At 39.6% G+C, this 18,121-nt stretch overlaps 2 protein-coding genes and 1 long non-coding RNA gene across 5 annotated transcripts; all 3 read right to left on the bottom strand.

Annotated features, from left to right (window-relative positions):
* Positions 1 to 3,063: 3,063 nt before the first annotated feature.
* LOC149406670 (uncharacterized) lies at positions 3,064 to 6,265 on the bottom strand. 3 transcript variants are annotated; one of them, XR_016295839.1, is made up of 4 exons: positions 5,717 to 6,021; positions 4,937 to 5,041; positions 4,444 to 4,560; positions 3,064 to 3,369 (listed from the first exon to the last, which is right to left on the bottom strand). It is a non-coding gene; the product is annotated as an uncharacterized LOC149406670 (long non-coding RNA). The 3 variants fall into 3 exon arrangements; XR_016295833.1 differs by lacking the exon at positions 3,064 to 3,369 and having other exon boundaries at positions 4,066 to 4,560; positions 5,717 to 6,016; XR_016295827.1 differs by lacking the exons at positions 3,064 to 3,369; positions 4,444 to 4,560 and having other exon boundaries at positions 4,735 to 5,041; positions 5,717 to 6,265.
* Positions 6,266 to 7,384: 1,119 nt separating this feature from the next.
* LOC149406669 (LEAF RUST 10 DISEASE-RESISTANCE LOCUS RECEPTOR-LIKE PROTEIN KINASE-like 2.4) lies at positions 7,385 to 11,114 on the bottom strand. Its single transcript, XM_089617302.1, has 4 exons — positions 11,096 to 11,114; positions 10,593 to 10,931; positions 10,209 to 10,509; positions 7,385 to 7,412 (listed from the first exon to the last, which is right to left on the bottom strand). The coding sequence occupies exons 1-4, from the start codon at positions 11,112 to 11,114 to the stop codon at positions 7,385 to 7,387; spliced, it is 687 nt and encodes a 228-aa protein (XP_089473428.1).
* A 2,041-nt stretch (positions 11,115 to 13,155) lies between these two features.
* On the bottom strand, positions 13,156 to 15,931 carry LOC149406668 (delta(7)-sterol-C5(6)-desaturase-like). The gene is made up of 3 exons (XM_089608080.1): positions 15,612 to 15,931; positions 14,680 to 14,985; positions 13,156 to 13,641 (listed from the first exon to the last, which is right to left on the bottom strand). Exons 1-3 carry the CDS (start codon positions 15,835 to 15,837, stop codon positions 13,343 to 13,345), a joined length of 831 nt encoding a protein of 276 aa, XP_089464206.1. The 5' UTR covers positions 15,838 to 15,931; the 3' UTR covers positions 13,156 to 13,342.
* Positions 15,932 to 18,121: the final 2,190 nt, after the last annotated feature.

The raw sequence follows: 18,121 nt of genomic DNA, 5'->3' as shown, positions 1-18,121 counted from the left end.
TTTATTCTGAAATAAATATCGAGTTTACTCGAATATCCTTATTCCGAAATTTCATCGACCTTAAATACATTTATGATTACTATTTTTTTTTCTCCAAGATATTTAAAATTTAAGGACGTCTCATGTGCAACAAGAATTTGATTCAAAATAAAACTTGTTTATTTTATTCAAATTCACAAGTCGAGCGTTTACAAAAGTTTATACCTTACAATCCCTACCCCCTTAGAAGAGTTTCGTCCTCGAAACTTAGAACAAGGCAGGGTATTACTTTTGCATTTCGCTCTCAAGCTCCCGAGTAGCTTCTTCCGTAGAGTGACTCTTCCAAAGTATCTTGACCAGAGGTATAGTCTTATTTCCTAAGACTTTCTCCTTACGATCTAGGATTGCAACGGTTGATTCTTCATATCTGATGTCAGGAGAAATCTCCACCTCTTGATCTTGCAGTACATGTGATGGATCAGACATGTATTTTCGCAACATCGATACGTGAAACACATCATGGAGGTTGGACATAGACGGTGGTAGTGCTAGGCGATACGCTGCCTTGCCTACTCGTTCCAGAATCTCGAAAGGTCCAAAATTCACACTTCGAGAACTTTGCGTACAGTTGTTTTCCCCTCAGTCTGCCTAGCGCTAGCTTTAGATGCTGCTCATGCTCTTCGTTAGTTTTCGAGTAGATAAGAATGTCGTCGATGAACACGATCATGAACTTATCCAGAAACTCCTCAAATACTTGGTTCATCAGGTTTATAAACGCTGCTGGCGCGTTAGTTAAACCAAACGACATTACCAAGAACTCGAAATGACCATATCGAGTTCGAAAAACAGTTTTCTGGATGTCTTCACCTCGAACCTTCAGCTGTTGTATCCCGAACGCAAGTCAATCTTTGAAAACACTATTGCTCCTGACAGTTGATCAAAAAGATCGTTGATCTGTGGCAACGGATACTTGTTCTTGATCATTACTTGGTTCAACCCACGGTAGTCAACATAGAGCAGTAAGGAATCATCTGCCTTCTTAACGAACAAGACAGGCGCTCCCCAAGGTGAATGGCTCGATCGTATGAACCCCTTGTCAAGCAACTCTTGTAGCTAGGTCTTGAGTTCTTTCAATTCCACTGGAGCCATTCGACATGGCGCTTTCAATAACGGAGCTGTGGCTGGAATGAGCTCTATGTTGAACTCAACTTCTCGATCAGGAGGTAGACCTGGAAGATCTTCTGGGAAAATATCAAGGAAATCTCTAGCAACTGGAATCTCATGCGGCTGCGGCTTGACGGTCTTTGTGACGTCTACCACGCTTGCAAGGTAACCAGCGCATCCCTGACGCATCATCTTCCTTGCCTGATCAGTAGGGATTAGATAAGAAGCGAACCTTGCTAACGTGTCGAACTTTGTCGTATACTCTGATACTGACATTGAACCTTGTCATAGGCTCACAAGCTCACGCGTCTTGTCCGAAAAGTTAGCTTCACTCAGGTACTTCTCATGAAACAGATTGAGGAAATGGACCCACGTCATCGAGTGGATATCCTCAGGCGACGCCATCACCTCTCACCAGCCCGCAGCCTCATCTTCCAACTGACTCACGGCGCAAGCCACTATCTCTGTATCAGATAGATGCATGAAGTTGAGGATCTGCTGCATCTTCTTGATCCAATTCTCAACTGCAGCTGGATCAACACTGCCTCCAAACGTCGGAGGCTTCTGCTTACGAAACCTCTTGTACACAGGCTCGCCCACTGGAGGGACGATGTCACAAATCAGGAAGTTTAATTCTTCCGGAGGATGCATATGCACTTATAGTGGCTTATCGCGTCGTTCTTCCCGAGCTGGAGGTTCAGGGTTTAACTGGGGTGGCGCGTTCAATTTCATCAAGACATCCGCAATCGTGCGGCTATACTGCTCTATCCGTTGAGCAAAGCGTGATTATGACGCTCCTTATGCTCGTCTCATCGAGCAGCGTCAACTCAAATTTTTCAGGATGCGTCTAATTTCTAAGAGATCCGCAGCTGAAATATTCTCAGCATTAGACGTATCTTGTCTAGACCTCACTTCCTTCTTATTTTCACATATAAGGGGATGGGCATGGTTGAGCATCACAATCAACCATAACAAGAATACATAACCAACATGGACTAGCCTCTCAAGGCATAGTCAACTGAAACTTAGACACAAAATTCTAGTTCTCGCATTACACACACAAAGCAACCACTCTCGTGGTTGACAAGCAAACGTCTACGCAGCTGGGTGTGCCGGAGGCTCAGCGGGATTCTCCTCGGAATCTCCCTCGTCACAGTCAATCCTCCCGTCATCATGCGGAACAACCACCGGAAAACCAATCATCGGGGGTAAGGTACTCATATACCACATCGCGTCACGACGAGGAACTCATTCTGCATTCGCAAGACAGCGAACGAGGGACAATCAGATTCCAGCGTCAGATATTGGAGCTCTACACACAGCTCCCAATACTTGATACCTCGCTGGAGTCTATCCTTGAGCACATCGGACACCGGTCCGTAATCTTCTGGACAATCGATTTCCATATCGGACAACCGATTCCATCCCGAGCTGGTAGAATTCATAAGCTTACTCCTTTCACTCGTCCCTCTCCCCTGGTCCCAAACGTGTACTGTATCACCTTCTAGAAGATCTCACAATTTCGGCTGATATTGCCATCAGCGGTGAAACGAGTCCATCGACTCAACGTTGGCCAGTAAGGAGGGGTCATCGCGATACTCGTACGAGAGCAGTAAAGCGTCGAGATAACACTCATCCACTCACAAGTCAAACCAATTCACCGGCCCCTAAGTGATGGTGCCTCTCACGACACTGAACGTACTTGCGGTCGAAAGAATTCACGTGATCGCATCGCGGTACAGACGAATCTCATCGGGGAGGAGAGATCTAACTCCTAGCAATTCATTCTGCATCATGTCGAACCTATCTCTAGACAAGTCGACTCTAAGCACAACACTATCACATGGCATACTCGCGACCTATACCGAGAACACGTATCCCAAGTCTACAGAAATGGCTAAACCTGGGGCTCTGATACCACAAAATCTGTCACGACCCGCAAGCGATAGCTCGCCCACGAACCGCGACTGATCAACTCAAATCTGTACATAACTCATAATATAAACACATAAATTAAACATAATAAAATAGTTTGCGAAAATTCGGGGAAATTTTTCGCTTTTATAACTTAGAGTCTTATAGCGACTCCTATACAAATATGTTCCGGAACGTTTTAACAGAAGACACTAACCCCCGATTAAGAAACCCCATAGCCCATAGGTCAATGCAATACGCGCTCGGTCTCGGTCTTCAATCTCGTTTCCCGCTTACCAGCTTTTCCCTTATCTACATTACCAAGGGTCATAAAACTATGAATCGATTGACTCAGTAAGTGGGAGTCTATCTATAAAGTAAAACGACTAATGCCATGTGACGTGCAAACAAGCATACAAGAATGCAGAATAATTGCTAGATATCGCTAGAACATAACATTAGAGCATGACTGACGCGTGATATCACACTCTATCTATTCACTTGTCGTTCTGCAAGATCGTACATCCTCTTCTGCTACGATCTCCACAACGACAATAAGCCAGCCTCAGACCTCGAGCAGTAGTCTTACGGCGGCTTGGGTGTTTTAAGATTGTCTGGGATCCACTAGTGGTACCATCTTCATCTGACGTCGGCGCATGTGTGCCCCCTTGGCACGACAATGAGTTCACTCGAGGCGACTGCTCATTGCTGAATGGGTTCACTCTTGGCGACTGCCCATTACCATCGGGTTCGCTCGTGGCGACTGCCCGTTATCGTTGGGTTCGCTCGAGGCGACTGCCCTTTACCATCGGGTTCGCTCGTGGCGACTGCCCGTTACCGTTGGGTTCTCCCCAGTTTTGAGTACTCAGCGCCATACAGACCACCTAGGTCTGCCACAAAACAAGTCGTTGACTTGTGGGTACCACCGACACGAGTTAAATTAAAGTTTGGGTATTCTGCGGCTAGCAGCGTACACGTTATACTTATATACGGAAGAGCTTAACGGGATAAACCCCGAAAGAACTTATTGTTTCTCTTTGAAGCTCGTTAAGTGTTTTAAGCTGAAAGTTCGAAATGTGACTTCCGAACCCTCTACTCCCGATTGAATTCGAGAGTCTATTGCTCTTCCGTCCTCTCGATTCTAACCTACTTCCTAGAATTAGAAGAGAGGTCTAACTATACACATAGCAAACGTGGCTGGTTCAAGTTAGCGTTTGAACCTAACGGGCGTACCCGAATTAAGTTTTCAAGCAAGAGTGGCCGAAGCCTTAGCTTTCGAGTTTATTCATTTTAGGCTTTTACCTACTCTTGTTTACTAGCAAGCAAATGCACAAACAAACAGGGTTATACCCTTGGTAAGTAGTTGACTTATGTCTCCTCACTTACCTGGAAAAGATCGTCTGAAAACTTGTTGACTTCCGGAGTTTCCTTGCTTTTCACGCTTCCCGTGACTCTATACATCCTGAAGCGTTAACACATCCTGAAGCGTCGAGAAACTAAAACCTGAAGTTGAAATCTCATTAATCAATGATTCGGGAAAAGCTGACGAGCTTAAGGTTCGTTATCGGGATTCACTGCGAGTCGGTTCAGGGGTTCGAGAATTTAATTCACTTATTTCTCAGCTTTTCGGAATTTAAACTTATTCAAGACTCGTGCGAGTTCGTACCAGAGAACGAGTACGAAATAAAATCCAAATCATTATTTGACGAGTCTTAAATAAATTAAATGAATAATCCGAAAAATCATACAAACCGAGAATTCTGAATTAATTAACCAGAATTTAAATTCTCGAACATTCTTAAATAAATAATCCCTGAATACAATCTCAAATCCAAAATTAAAACTCGAGTCTAACGCTATAAAGCGATAAACGACTCACGAGTGAGATCGAGCTCTAAAATCTCTTTCTGAATTCACTACTCTTGGGCTTCGACGCGCTCAGTTTCCACCGATCTCGCTCGATTCTATCCGATCTGTGACTGAGCTGTGAAATTCAGAAATAAACACCGAGTCAATTTACAAATCCAATTCCCGACTCGACTTAGAACCCGAAATCAAAACTTGTCATAAAATTCCATTCCAAACTCAAAAACGAACCAAACTTCAAAACCACTTCCAAATCACTTCTCAATTTCACAATCAACCAAAAATCAAACCGGACATTAACTCAAAATAACACCCCGAGGCTCAAATTTCATCAACCTAACTAGTGAACCAAAGCACATAACCAAGACCAAACTCACGGCCAAAGTAAACACACGGTCAAAAATATTTCAAACTCACGTTCATAATTCCAGCTTCAATACCCTGTTTTCAAAAATTCATAACTCACTCAATTCTCAACGGATTTACACGTTCTTGGTCATTTTAGAAACCTCATAACGTCTATTATCCAGCAAAAATATCAACAAATCCAAATTAAATCTGTACCGAACTGACCACGTCAATTTACAGAGGCTGTTCACAGCGAGCTCAAAATTCTCAAATCATTCAAAATCGACTCAATATCACAAATCCGAGCTAGGAACATCATTAATCAAGTCCAACAACCAAATAAAACTCATCAATTCCACTGATTTTAGCTCGGATCAAAAACCCCCAAATATTTGAGCTATGAACCCTAGTTTACAATTCAAACCAAGGAGATGAAATTTCTCACCGAATCAGCGAAATACCATTCACCCACTGCTTCCTCGTCCTCTTCCCGGTGATCTCCCCTTGCTCCGACGTCCCGCTGGTTCACGGCGGCCTCGTTTTTCTTCTCAGGTGGCGCGCGCGGTGATGGAGACTCGGCTGGAGAAGATGGCGCTCGACGAGGAGAAAGGAAGAAGAGGTTGAGGTCGGGTGCTAGTGAAGAGGATCGGTGATGATGGCCGAGCAAGCTTTTGTTGCTTGAATTTTTTTTTTCTTTGTTTCTTCTTGCAGGTGACTCGCGTGAAGAAGGAGAAGAGAACATATATAGCACGTGAAGAAGAAAGAAAGAGAAGAGAGAGAGTGGCCGAAAGAGATAAGGGAAAAGAAGGATAAGATTTCCACGTGGCAGCTTCCCATTGAGCCACACGTCTCCTCAAACAACCCCTCATAAATCTTTTTCTTTCACTCTCGTCCCTCGCTTTGTTGCACTTAAGTCCTTTCCAAATAAATCCTCTCAAACTCGTCCTTAGTTTATAAAAAAAAATAATCATGTAAAATAACCGAGAATTTCTTATTAATTCCCGTTATTTTAAATATATTTAAGGGATTTCGGAATTTATTTTCACTCTAGAGATTTTAAGTCTCCGAGTACGTTCCGAATAAATTTATTCGGAAATAAATATCGAGTTTACTCGAATATCCTTATTCCGAAATTTCATCGACCTTAAATACATTTATGATTACTATTTTTTTTTCTCCAAGATATTTAAAATTTAAGGACGTCTCATGTGCAACAAGAATTTGATTCAAAATAAAACTTGTTTATTTTATTCAAATTCACAAGTCGAGCGTTTACAAAAGTTTATACCTTACATGTGTTCAGCTTATCCAATCTAATCTCAAGATCCCTAGATTTCAAAGCTGATATTACCTCTTCAAGAGTAATGGCAGTCCTGCCATACTTGATGGCTGACTTGACTTCACGATATGCTTCTAGTAGTGAGTTCAAAATGATGATAGCCTGGTTTTCATCACTGAGGGCTTCTTTCTCACCGGAATTAACCAATTCAATTGTCATCTTCAGGAATTCGTCAAGATTCTGTTCTAAGGATTTTGAATGCATCATCTTAAAACCAAATAATCTCTCTTTCAAGTAGATTTTGTTAGACAAAGACTTAGATTGAAACAACTCATCGAGTTTGTTCCAAATCTTGGCAGTAGTGTCTTCTTTGTCAATCAAACAAATAATTGAATGAGAAAGATGGAAGATTATCGTACCTGCGGCCGTCTCAGTCATCTCCAATTTCTGATCATCGGAGATGTCCGTCGGCCACACAACTGGATCAGAGATCAGCCTCAGCAAACGTTGCTGAGCCAACAGAGCAGTGATCTTTCTTCGCCAGATCCTGAAGTCGCCGGTGCCATCATATTTCTCGATGTCGATCTTCATATCTGGATTTGGATTCCACTGGAGAACGCTTGAGGATTGAATCTGAGATGATTCTATCGTAGAATTCCTGGACTGGTTGGAATCGAGTCTCGTTCCTTCGTCGCCTTCGAAACCTGGTAAACGACTTGAGTCTTGTTCTTCCTCCAGGGTTGCGGCGATCGAAAATCAGCGTGGAGGCGATCTGAGGAATTGAGGAGCGCTTTCGAACCCTAAGGCTCTGATACCACTTGTTGAAGAATTACTCTATTCAATTCCCAAATGCTGTAACTTCCTGCGCAAGCAAAACATACACGAACGCCAAAAACCAGACAAACAGCAATGTAAAGAAAGAAAATGGACAAAGACAACCAAGATTTGTTAACGAGGTTCAGCACGAATGCCTAATCCCCGGAACTCCTCAGAATAAGGTAGTTCGAGTCACTTCAATTATCTTCTCCGGTGAAAACCTTTACAAGCTTCGTCTCCAAGTCACAACTCGTATCTTCCTCTTAGACCTAAGTACAACCTACCCTGTCAAGAACACCCCTGAGAAATAACCTCTCAGTTCTTGACTAAGCCTCACAACAAAGATCTCTCAAAAGGAATAACAATACAACAAAAATGAGCTGAATAGAATAATCCTGACAACTAACTACTGAGACTTTATACACAAGTCATATCCCTAGTTTGTTACAAAAGCTTTAACCTTCACCGTTGATATTAAGACCTTAAGCTGTGATCTTGCCACGTCATCAATGCTCACTTGACTGTCTAAAAGGAGGTCTTGACGCTGACTTCACCAGTAAATGATACTAGAAATGAACTCAAAATCGCTAGAATGTGACATGCTAGAAGTTCTCAGCCAGGTTGTCGATGGAACAATTTAGCAATACAGGCACCTTAGAAGTTCTCAACAAATCCACTTAATGTGAGTAGTGGCGGAACCAGAATTTGAACGCAAAGAGACATAAATGATACGATTTAAAAGTTATAAAAAAGGCATGTGTACGAATTTTTTTTTTCTCTTTTTTTTGTTCTTTGGGGGGTCAAATATGAAAAAATTATATAATTTTAAGTTAAAAATATTTAAAAAATATATTAAATTGGACATAAAAAATATATTTTTAAAAGTTCAGGCACCATATGCCCCCTGGTCTCCACCTACCTCTACCCCGGTCCTAGTTACACATGTCTAGACCGATCATATTTAGCTCAACCTCTACTTTCTTGATAATGGTTCCAAACTTAGGGTAAAAGATTTCACCACCCTGTGTTTGTTTAGGGGTAGTAATAGTTATAGTTACTTAGTTGTAACTAACTCATAGAATTACTTGGAATTAATATTGTCGTATATGACCCAGTCCCTTGCAAATGCCTTGCACTCAATCGAGAGTATTTGTTGGGCGTACACGAGAGTACTCTTTGTTTTCTCTCTGTCCCTATCATTCTCGATTTATTACAAATTTGTACTAGTCAAGAGTTGTTGGACAATGGACATGTAAGGTGACGAATAATGATCCATTATTTTCCTCTACGTATTGAAGTATTAGAGACTATACTTCAACTGAATATATATAAGAATGACATGCATTATTATTTCGTTGTCATGCAATTGGTATATTTTGAAGATTCATTTTTATACGAAGAAAAGGATCGAGCTAGATGATATAGTGTTGAAACAATATTGTTTAAAGTACGTGGCCAGATCCAGGGTTTATTGGTTTTTTTGTTTTTGTTTTTTGTTTTTGAAGGTCAGATCTGATTAATTATCAAGTGTCTTTTATTGCATGAAAAATAAAGAATAAATGTAGTGAGTAATTGCTACACCTACTAAAGGCAGCATCATTGATTAAGTCTTCGTTTTTCAAACGTCACCAAACGTCGTTTATTGTCTCTTAAAAATTTAGATTAATGCACTCATAAAAGTAATTAAAGGCCGTGGTAGCTAGCTTGGTCTAGCGGTAATCCCACACACACCTCGACGGATAGGTCATGGGTTCAAGCCCCCATGGGATGCAGAAATGCATGCCCCCTAAGATTTCTTCTAATAAGTATGTAATCTTAGCCGATAGTGCTACCTGCACTTTGCACTGCTAATATAATATATCATGTAATCCTGATCGATAGTGCCACCTGCACTTTGCACTGCTAATATATCATGTAATCCTGATCGATAGTGCCTCTACTCAAAAAAAAAAAAAAAAAAAGTGATTAAAGGCCAAAGAATTCACGGCAATTCCTATTTAAATGCGAGAGCGACTAGCCATCTAACCTAGTAATTAGAAACTGGAAAGTAATTGTACTGGATTTATGATCGATGGAAGGTTAACTTTTAATTGATACACTACGTACGTATAGTTATTTCATCCCTCTGTGTAGATGATCAAAGATTTTTAAATATATTCTTTAAGAGAACAAGGACGGTTAAATTAGTCAAAATGTTTTATGTTTGATTTTTATATAGTCTTTCTTTTTCAGAACTGGACAGAGTACTGAAAATCTATATCAAATAGTTAAGTATGACGTGTTGTTCTGACCGAATCAACCCATTAGCATGTGACGTATTTGATTAAATAAAAAAATATACCAGTGGTTGTTCATATATGGAATTTAGGACGGAGTCAAATGTTATTCTAAATGTATTACGCAGATGAATTAGGTAAACCATGATTTGGCAATATTAAGCCAAATTTGCACGCTAAGAGACACGAATAAGTAAAAAATCTAACATCAAAATTATAGTAATACATGACAACATTTTCTTAGAGAACAACATGCACGACGTCTGTTTACGAGACAATCATTTTGTCCTAATTCAACAAAACTTAGAAGAAGAAGAGAAAAACACGAAAAAATAATTTGGGATCATTCTCTAAGTTGTCAATGCTATTATTCTTAAAGAAATATAAATCCATATATAACAAAATTAGAGAGAGCGTGAAAGCAAAATTATACGGTCCTAATATTGATCATCAACAACTAACGATTAGTTTTCTAGAAGAAAATACTATATAAGCATATTTTTACTTGATTAATTATACTATATATGTGTTTGCATAATCCTCAATCAACAAATTCAGTTTCGTACCTGATTGATTGAGCGCCTTTGGTTTGAACTTGACCTTCCGATCCGGGCTCGGACGAAGAACACGCCGAGAAACCCGATATGGATCGATCTTCTGGGCAACGACACATCGTCTGATTGGAATACCAGTCATAGCCACAAACCCCGCCCGAGGCTTTACACTCGTCGCAACTATGGTCGTCTTTATATCCCACGTCAAACCCTTCCTCCAATGCCCTCTCGATCGTCAAAACGTTGAAGTCTTTTCCCATCGCCGGGACTCTCACTGTCACCACCGATCTGAAAGCCCCGGCTCCGTTACTCCCTGGATTCCCAGAAACTACGATCACTTTCTCTCTCGGACAATCGAAATCGAAATCGAAATGTAAAACTGGACTTTTGAGCTACATCCGTATATAAGCGTTACGTCGCTTGACTCCGCCGCGTATTGGATCAGCTCTCCGTCCAAGCTCGTGTTACCGTACTTGGGCGAGCAAAGTCCCTTGGTGAAATCGGCTCTGGCGATTTTGAGAGTCCGTGAGTCCTGGTTCAGCTTCGAAACTTGGTACTTCACGTCCCTGATCGTGATTGTGGTTTTGTCTTTGTCGCAGTCGAGCTTTAGAGCGGGATATCCACAGCCTTCTTGTCTGTCTCGTCCCCAGAAGGGAAACTCGGCTTCGGTGTCGCCGCACCGGAATTCGTTGCTGCAAGTCGCGTACGGATCGAAGGTTGAGCAGACGGGAATTTCTTCGAACAGTACAAGTGCGTAACATATTATTATGAGAAAATGAGACGAGATAAGCGGACTTTTTTATTCATTTCGGAGAGGGAAGGCATAGTTTTGAGTGAAAACATTTCTAGGTGTGTGATTGAGTAAGGAAAGACTTTGAATACTTAGAAGTTATATATACTCTTTTTTTCCCCTACCATATTTCTAATTTCAAGTTAATGGCTCATCTCTCAAGTGATTTATTTATTTATTATTCTATATACCCAGCTTTTAGGTATTGATGGAATTAAGAAAAAAGGGTGTTGATCAATTAGCTTCCACTTCATCATTAAATCGAAAAAGAAATTGTACCTATTGTCTTATCACCCAAGATATATAGTTGCAATTATACTATTTAGCTAGCCATGTGCTTAACAAATGTCATCGAATTCTTTTACACGTACATAACTATTATAACATGTTCAATTGATACATAATGAGTCCACAACCTCATATACATAAGCAAGATCACATCACAAACATATAAAATAGAGTCACACCAAATATTCCTAAATAAAATTCACAGTGTTCATACTTCACACCATATATAAACAAAATGTCTAGTTAATATTAAATAGAGTTCATACTTCACACCAATTCGAGTGTAATCTCCGGCAGAGCCCCCGGTGCAGTTGAGCTCGAACTTTGGGTGGCCACAATACTTCGACTGATTATTGCTGCTCCAAAAGGGATATCGGAGATCTTCTATTTTTGTGCGCTTAAAAGGTTTGATTTTGTCACACTCATCGTATTGAAAAATCTTGTGAGGGCACAGAGTTTTGCGTGATAATAAACACTAGAATGATGATCGTGATGAACAAGGAGAAACCGCTTGGGAAGAGGAAATGATTTTTCATATTTTTATGAAATGACGAGAGACGGAGAAAATGGTGTAATTAGAGCATCTTTAATGGTAAGCAAATACCATATTTGCTTAACTTACCACATAACCAATTTAAGCTACAACTAATTTAAGCAAATTTGTTCTCTATTGGTAAGCTAAATCACTCTCATAGCTTAACTTTATCCCACATGTCAATAATTAATATTTTATTATTATTTTCTATTCAATTCCCACTTATTAAATAAATAAAAAAATTGGTCAATTTAATTTGCTAAACTAGTAGCTTAGTTATGCAAAGTAGCTTAATTAAGCTAAGAGATAAAGTGCAAAATAATGGTAAGCAACTAGTTTACAATTTTTGCTAATTGCTAGCAAGTCCTCACATTTGTTAAGCTACAAACCATTAAAGATGCTCTTATAATGCTCATGATGTCATAATACAACATGAAAATGTATTATTTAATCCTATCACTTTCGAAACAGCAATTTCAAAGAAAATGGCAGTGTTCCACGAAGTTTACAACCTTAGAATTTAAAGAAAACAATTTTACGAAATGACAAGTCATAATAGAAGGTTCCTTGTTGTTTTAAATGACCAAGTCATTATTGCAGAGTGATTAGCTGACCAAGGCTTCAAGAAAACAACTGATTTGGGTAAGTGAAATAAAAGACCCTACGAAATTGCTTTTCCGGCACAAAATCTATTTGCTGTAAGTCCTCATTTACCATGCACAAGGACTACTGGTCGTACTCTCCTTTGTCAGCTGTAACATGGAAATGGTGAGAGTTTTAGATCTCTGAGGTAGAAAGAGAGCTGGTTTGATTAGCAACGAAGAGACATGGGTTCATTTGCAACTCGACAGGTACATCTTTTTAACACGACCCGACTAAAATCTACGAGGCCTGACATTATCGACCGAGAAACTGGACATCTCTTTCTTTTCTTTTCTTTTTTCCTCTTGCGGTTTCTGAGAATTTTGGTTTCCATATGCAATCAACTTCTTTAGGACTCTTAAAATCGTGGAGCCAAAACCTCCATCAATCTTGAAGGAAAAGAACTAAGCACTTCATGATCTTTTGCCGATAATAATTAAGTTTATTATTCTAAAGCAAGAACATGTTTTGTAAAAAAAAAAAATATATCGTGTCGAAACATTGACTATCTTGCTTAAACTTTTGAAACCTCGACTAATTTTTCTTACAAACTTAAAAGCATCGCTATGTTCTTAATCCGAACTAACTCGTCTAAATGCCATTAAACAATAATTAGAAAAGAATAAACCCGGACACATTTCTTTATTGTGCGAGTCTCAATGATAATATTTACTTTTAAATCAAAATCCAAGTGACCGCCTCTCTTTTGAAAAAAATTATTTCTTTTGAAAAATTCATTCCATAATGTTCATTTTAAAGGTCCGAAATCCCGTCTTCAGCTAAGCACATGAACTAACAAAAACACAATTTACATGGAAGTACAGAGAGTAGAAAAAAGGACCGGACGGGCATGTGAAAAATTGTTGTAAAGCTCAGTGAGGCCGAATTTAATTATATCACCTTCTTCTGCGATTCATCTTCCAAAGGATCGCGAAGCGTTCCGAACATCCAGTCCATCCAAACGGTGTAATGGCCGTAGTTGTGTTTGTATGTTGTGTGGTGAATGGTGTGGAAACCGGCGCCCATTACAGGCCACACATTGCCGTGAATACAGTCGTGAATGTTCGCCGTCCAAATCCCCTCTATGAAAAGGAGCACCAAGTGTGCCGTGAATTGCACTGGAACTACAAACAAAGCTACCACGTGCGGTACAGCTTGCAATATCCCGTCCAATGGGTGAAACGCCAAACCTGAAAAAAAAAAAAAAAAAAAAAAAAAAAAAAAAACCTTTGTTATATAACATTGGCATGTGTTCAAGTAGATTTTTAACCTTGATGAACAGTTCAAGTGCCAAATTAGCTTTCAAATTTTGTATAATCCTTATTTCCTACATGAGTTACTTGATAGATAAATGTATCTTTTTTTTCATCTCTTTCTTTTTTTTTCCCCTTCCCTCGTTGTGTTCCCTCTCTATTGATTTATGTTTCTCTTGTTGTTTATGTGAGCCCACACTCAAATGCCCAATAATTTGTAACAAAAACGAGTGGTTGTCAGGCGAGTTTGTGTTGCGATTCTCTGCATTGGCTACTGAGCCAACACGAGCAGTGAGTCAAACCGTTAAAAAGAACGAACCGTGGTGTCTATCATTACTCACGATATAGGAAAACACAAAGATAGTTACAAGCTTTCGAGAAGCTTTTGCTTTCCTAAGAGAAGCATCCCTATTTTCAACCAGAATCTGTACACTAATTTCAACATTACCCTTTGGCTCCTGAACTACTGTACACCAAATATATATCACCGCACGACTTATCGGATCGATTTCTAGATTTACGACGGTCCAGAACGAGGGAATAGATTTCCAGACCGTCACAAGCCATATCCAAATATTAATCCAACAGGCATGGAAACAGGAAACAATATTCTTAATTCCATATGCCCATATTCCAAGTAAAATTCAATGACCAATCTAATCAAAATCATACACTGTGAGCAACAGACAAAACCAATTTACATATAATCAATTATATGCCACAATGATGTAGTGGGTAAGTAGTGAAACATGTTTTAGAATGGATTCGACATTAGAGCATCACCTTTCAAAAAAAAAAAAAAACACACACACACACACAATTTGAGAATAATTCATAGTAACAGAAACTCAAATAACTTCACCTAGTATCCAACACATTTCATAAGGAGATATACCGTAAAATATACCTTGCTTCTTTAAAAAAAATCTCTTTGCAATTTAAAGTACACGGTGAGAGGAGAGAGAAATTAATTACCGGCAAACGGAGAGAGAGTGTTCTGCTTGTTGTAGATGTGATGAGTGGCGTGCAAATATTTATAGAGAGGCTTTATGTCGTGCAACTCTCTGTGCATCCAATAGATATTAAACTCCACAAACACGAGATAGATCGCCAAATACGCGATGTACGTTACGGGACTAACATCGCTCATCCTCGCAAAGCACCTCGTCCAACCCTTCTCGACCATGTACTCTGAAATTGTGGGAAGAGCACAGTACCAAGGCATGGCCTTCATTGCCACGTATATTTGCAACAGCATGGCTTTCCTCGTCGGAATCGCATCTGGTCAAACCAATATGAACTTCGAGATTTGATATCATGATGTTATATCAATAGCTTTAATTTATTTTCAGGCCCATTGATAAATTTTGGCATCAGAGCAAAGGGAAAATGACGGAATTAATTCATTTCTGTAACTATATCAAGATGTCTGGTACATTACTTTTTTTTTTTTTTGGCTTCCAAATCTTGTACATTACTTAAAGCCAATTAATTAAACTAATATGAACAGCTAGAGACCCACAGCTAAAAAGTAAATGTCACACGTGAGACGTGACAGCTGCGAAGGTTACGTTTGACAAGTAACTCTCTATTCACAGTTGACCATACTATGCTCAGTCTCAAACACTCATCGAAAACTAACGGAATATCAAGATTCACGGACCTAGTGATACTGATTATTGAGTGAAACTACAGATCTGCGATTAAGAAATACAAAAATCGAAGAAAACGATAAATTCTTTGATCTCTTAGAGAAATTTAGCGTTTTTAGTTCAATTTCACCGCCTGAATTGCCAAACAGTCGGTCAATCCACGGCTAAAAGTTATCTTAATAAATAGTCGAATCGGCCAAACCGTAATCGACACAGCATATAAACAATCCAAAAATAGAGAGACAAAAAAAATACCTTTGGGGACATAAACGTTACGTTTGAGATAATAAATGTAGAAACACCAGAGTAGACCGGAGATAAAGTAGAGCAAAACGCCTCCGATGTAGTTTCGAAGCCAGCTCTGGAAAAAGTGCGGCAATGGCTGCCAAAGCCGAGCGGGAAGGACGGTTCCGAGAACAATGTCGGTGTAAAAGTTGCTCTCGTCAACGAAAAGCTTTAGATATTCTTCCGGAGATTCCATGGCGATGAAATCAGAGATTTTCGCCAATGGTTTTCTAGAGAGAGAGAGGAGAAGAAGAAAACGACAGCCTAGTCTATGCTGAACTGGAAGTCGCAACTTGCATTGATATATAAAGATTCTCTACTTTTGTTTTGTTGCCAATTACGTTTTTACTTTTTAGCTTATGCACGTGTCGTGTGCAATGAAATTCCGTTACCGATTCCAATATTGGGACTCAAATATTGCTGTTATCGGGAGATACCTTAAAGTGAAGGCAAATTATATTGGTAAATTTACTGTTACTTATGTGATTTATCGGTAAATACCGGACTTATCGATGAGATATCTAATTAATAAATATTTATAAAATGTCATATATATCATAGACTAAATATGATCAATATGAAATAATTTAACACGAACCTAATGAAAATAGTTCAACGCAAACCTAATGAAAATAGTTCAACACAAACTTAATTAAAATAGTTAAATTTAAAGTACGAACCAAAATGAAAAGATAACACAATTTACCAAATATCATAATTCAACAAAAACAACCAATAAAATGACTACTCTGACAATATCTCTCGGCTAATGATCATACAATAATCATACCAAATCAAGAAATGAGCATATGCACTTTGGTACGTTTCCAAATGATAGTCGTATTTCCATTGAGTCATACAGTAGAGAAAGAGTATGCACCTTGTTGCGGTCGGACTGGAGTAATGTCGGGAGGTGGTGATGGACAATATTGGTTGTTATAGTAAGAGGAAGATCATTCATAATACGGGTACGAGTACCATGTGTCTTGAGGAGTAAGGGTCACCGATCCGAAGTTGTTGGATAAGTCATCAATGTCATTGCTAGAAGTTAATGACATGACATCATTCATACTTCCGTCGTGGCTGCGCCCATAACCTAAGTAAAAAAAAGTAAGGTGAAAACGGTTTTAGTCTTCATCACTTGGCATGTATCCTCCACCACCACCACCACTATAGAAACCTCCACGTCCATCATCACCACCCCTATAGGAACTTCCACGTCCATCATCACCACTACCACTACTATAGAATTCTCCACCTCAACCATCAACACTAACATAGGAACCTCCATCTTCACCACCCTCACCTCATTAACCTCCTCTAGAACCTCGACCTTATCCACCTCCACCACCGTCATCGGAATCAGAACTATCACTAGATTCGCGTTGAGGAAGAACTTCATCGGCCATCGTGCGCTCCGGATCAAGTCCAAGCTCTCGGGCTGTCTGAGCTATTGTCGAATCCGAGTTCTGATTGTCGTCCTCCAATGAAACCAAGTCAATCCAGCGAAGCTGTTCATCGTCTCCCTCATTATCATGACCCGAACATTCAAAATCTCTTTCGATAGTATCCAAAGGATCCATCGAGACCGCCGAGTTGTCATGAATCTGGGTCAGTTATCTTATCTACAACTTCATGTTGTATGAGCAAAAGACAAACTTCTAGAAAATCTTGTATAATAGGCAGTTCCTCTGTTTGGTGTGGATCAAGGCAAACGTACTCCGAATTCTATCGCAAGTAGGTGATGATGAAGTTTGCGACAAGATTCGAATGGCCAGTACATGTAACGTCAGCGTCCAATTTTCATAACATTTCCACCACTCACATGTAATCATGTGACAAAAAGTCAAATAATTTCATTTCATTACATTCCATGTCCATGGAATAGTCTTCGTATAACAGTTTACATAACAATTACTTGCACACAATGTCCCTCGTGCTGAGATAGCACTTTTTTTTTTTAGAAGTCTCATCTAGCTTCTTGAAATGCAATCAACTGCAATGAATAACTTAAATTTGACTACAAATACGAAATACTAAATCTCATTGAATAGCATACCTGTAAAATTATACCTTTCTTCTAAGTAAAGCACAATCTAACTCCAGATGCAATTTATCGAACACTTTTGTGGCAGCCGCCATATGCGTATTATCCATTACTACATCCGGGTTATATTGCAACTTTGGATGTCAATGACTAAGTTGTTTGTGAGAATAAGTTTACCTGCTATGTGTAATGTATGACACGTCTTACTAGTCCATCTACGCTCCACGATGTCGAGAATCCATTTTTCGACGTTGAGCGTGGACAACTTCTTATTAATCTCATGGAGCACGTAGTACACTAATCACATCGTCGGATGCACTTCGGTATCAACCAATCAAAGAGTGGTGTACATAGGCTCAAAAATCGCACATAACTCATCGATAGATTGCGAAAACCTCGGGTTCAAAACAGCCTCGGTGATGGATTTACCGGG

Source organism: Urtica dioica, chromosome 1 (genome assembly GCF_054948205.1).
Source record: "Urtica dioica subsp. dioica isolate 48M chromosome 1, U.dioica_male_clone48M_v1_H2, whole genome shotgun sequence".
NCBI classification, from domain to species: Eukaryota; Viridiplantae; Streptophyta; class Magnoliopsida; order Rosales; family Urticaceae; genus Urtica; species Urtica dioica.
This window is presented reverse-complemented; position numbering and strand designations above follow the sequence as displayed.